Source organism: Coturnix japonica, unplaced genomic scaffold, assembly GCF_001577835.2.
Source record: "Coturnix japonica isolate 7356 unplaced genomic scaffold, Coturnix japonica 2.1 chrUnrandom689, whole genome shotgun sequence".
In the NCBI taxonomy this organism is placed as follows: domain Eukaryota; kingdom Metazoa; phylum Chordata; class Aves; order Galliformes; family Phasianidae; genus Coturnix; species Coturnix japonica.
Genome location: NW_015440053.1, coordinates 29,086 through 30,663, shown reverse-complemented (window position 1 = coordinate 30,663; position 1,578 = coordinate 29,086). Strand labels below are relative to the sequence as shown.

The 1,578-nt window shown below is 61.1% G+C and overlaps 1 protein-coding gene across 1 annotated transcript in view; it reads right to left on the bottom strand.

The window, feature by feature from the left end:
• Nucleotides 1–988: 988 nt before the first annotated feature.
• The window catches only part of CPSF1 (cleavage and polyadenylation specific factor 1), a 4,869-nt gene continuing 4,279 nt past the window's right edge, over nt 989–1,578 (bottom strand). The window contains exons 3-4 of the mRNA XM_015851108.2: nt 1,250–1,330; nt 989–1,160 (exon numbers count right to left, since the gene is read on the bottom strand). Of these exons, the coding sequence (XP_015706594.1) occupies nt 1,005–1,160; nt 1,250–1,330 (237 nt within the window). The 3' untranslated portion in view covers nt 989–1,004. The remainder of the gene's footprint in view (nt 1,161–1,249; nt 1,331–1,578) is intronic.

Sequence of the window (1,578 nt, the reverse complement as noted above, 5' to 3'; positions counted from 1 at the left end):
GGCCTCCATGTTTGGCCACAAGTGGCCCCGTTGAGCCCCAGCATGGCGTTCCAGTTGGACCTCCCACTGAGCTCAAGAAATTTGGCACACTGGCCCCATTGAGCCCCACTGAGCCCCAGAGTGGTCCAGTTACCCGCCCATTTAGCGTGCCTCAGATGGGTTCGTGCCTGAGGCACTGGACTCCCCTCATTGTGGAGCCCACCAGGCATGATCGGTACCCGGGTTACCACACTAGGACCCATGTTGGCCACCACCAGGGCAGGTATGATGGCCATGGTTTTAGCGGCCACGCATGGGTTCCAGTTTGACCTCCACTTGACGCTACAATGTTAGGCCACACTGGCCCCAGTTGCAGCACCCACGGTGGGTCCAGTTGACCCCACTGAGACCCATGTGGAACCACACCAGGCATATTTGATGGGCCATCGCCTGTTGGCCCACAGATTGTTCCAGTGACCCACTGATACGCCCTGCCATATTGGCCACACTGGCCCACTGAACCCCGCATGCGTGTCCAGTTGACCCCACTGAGCTCCAGTGTTGGCCCACACTGGCCCCATTGAGCCCCACTGAGCCCCAGATGGGTCCAGTTGACCCCACTGAGCTCCATGTTGGCCACACCAGGGCATATGATGGCCATGTTAGGCCACAGATGGGTCCAGTTGACCCCATTGAGCTCCATGTTGGCCACACTGGCCCCACTGAACCCCAGATGGGTCCAGTTGACCCATTGAGCTCCGTGTTGGCCACACTGGCCCCATTGAGCCCCAGATGGGTCCAGCTGACCTCACTGAGCTCCATGTTGGCCACACTGGCCCCATTGAGCCCCAGATGGGTCCAGCTGTCCTCACTGAGACCCACGTTGGCCACACCAGACCCCATTGAGCCCCAGATGGGTCAAGCTGACGGCACCAAGCTCCACGTCAGCCCCATAGACCCCCATGTTGGCCATGTAGGGCCTCCCGTTGTCCACCTGAGGTCAGCCCCACACCACATTGACCCACTCACCCCTCTCCCACCAGCCCCTCGTGCTCGTCGGCCAATGAGTCCCGTCTGAAGGGCAGCACCACGAGCCGGGTGCCGTAGATGAGCATCACAGCGCAGCGCCCGTCGGGGTCCACCCGCACTTTGGGGATGTGCACGTTCTGCACGAAGCCGTCCTGTTTATGGGGTCAGAATGAGGACGGGGGGTCACGGGGAGGCCCAAATCCCCCCCACACTTAATGGTTAGACCCAGCCCCACACCCACCCGCAGCTCCGGCTCCTCAAAGTAGTGCAGGGAGAGCGTCTTCAGGTCGTGGGTGCCGGGGTCGTACTCCACCACCGACAGCTGTAATGGGGAGAACGTGGTGGGGAGGGGACATGAGACCCCAGCCCAACCCTGTATCAACCCTCATCTCATCCCACCCCCATCCAATCCCCATCCCCATATCTGCCCTCATTCCCCATCACCATCCCATTCCTGTCCCTGTCCCCGTCCCCATCCTCATCCCCATCATACCCCCGTCCATATCCCCATCCCCATCCCATCCCCACCCTATATCCCTGACCATCCTCATCCCACCCCATCCCCATCCC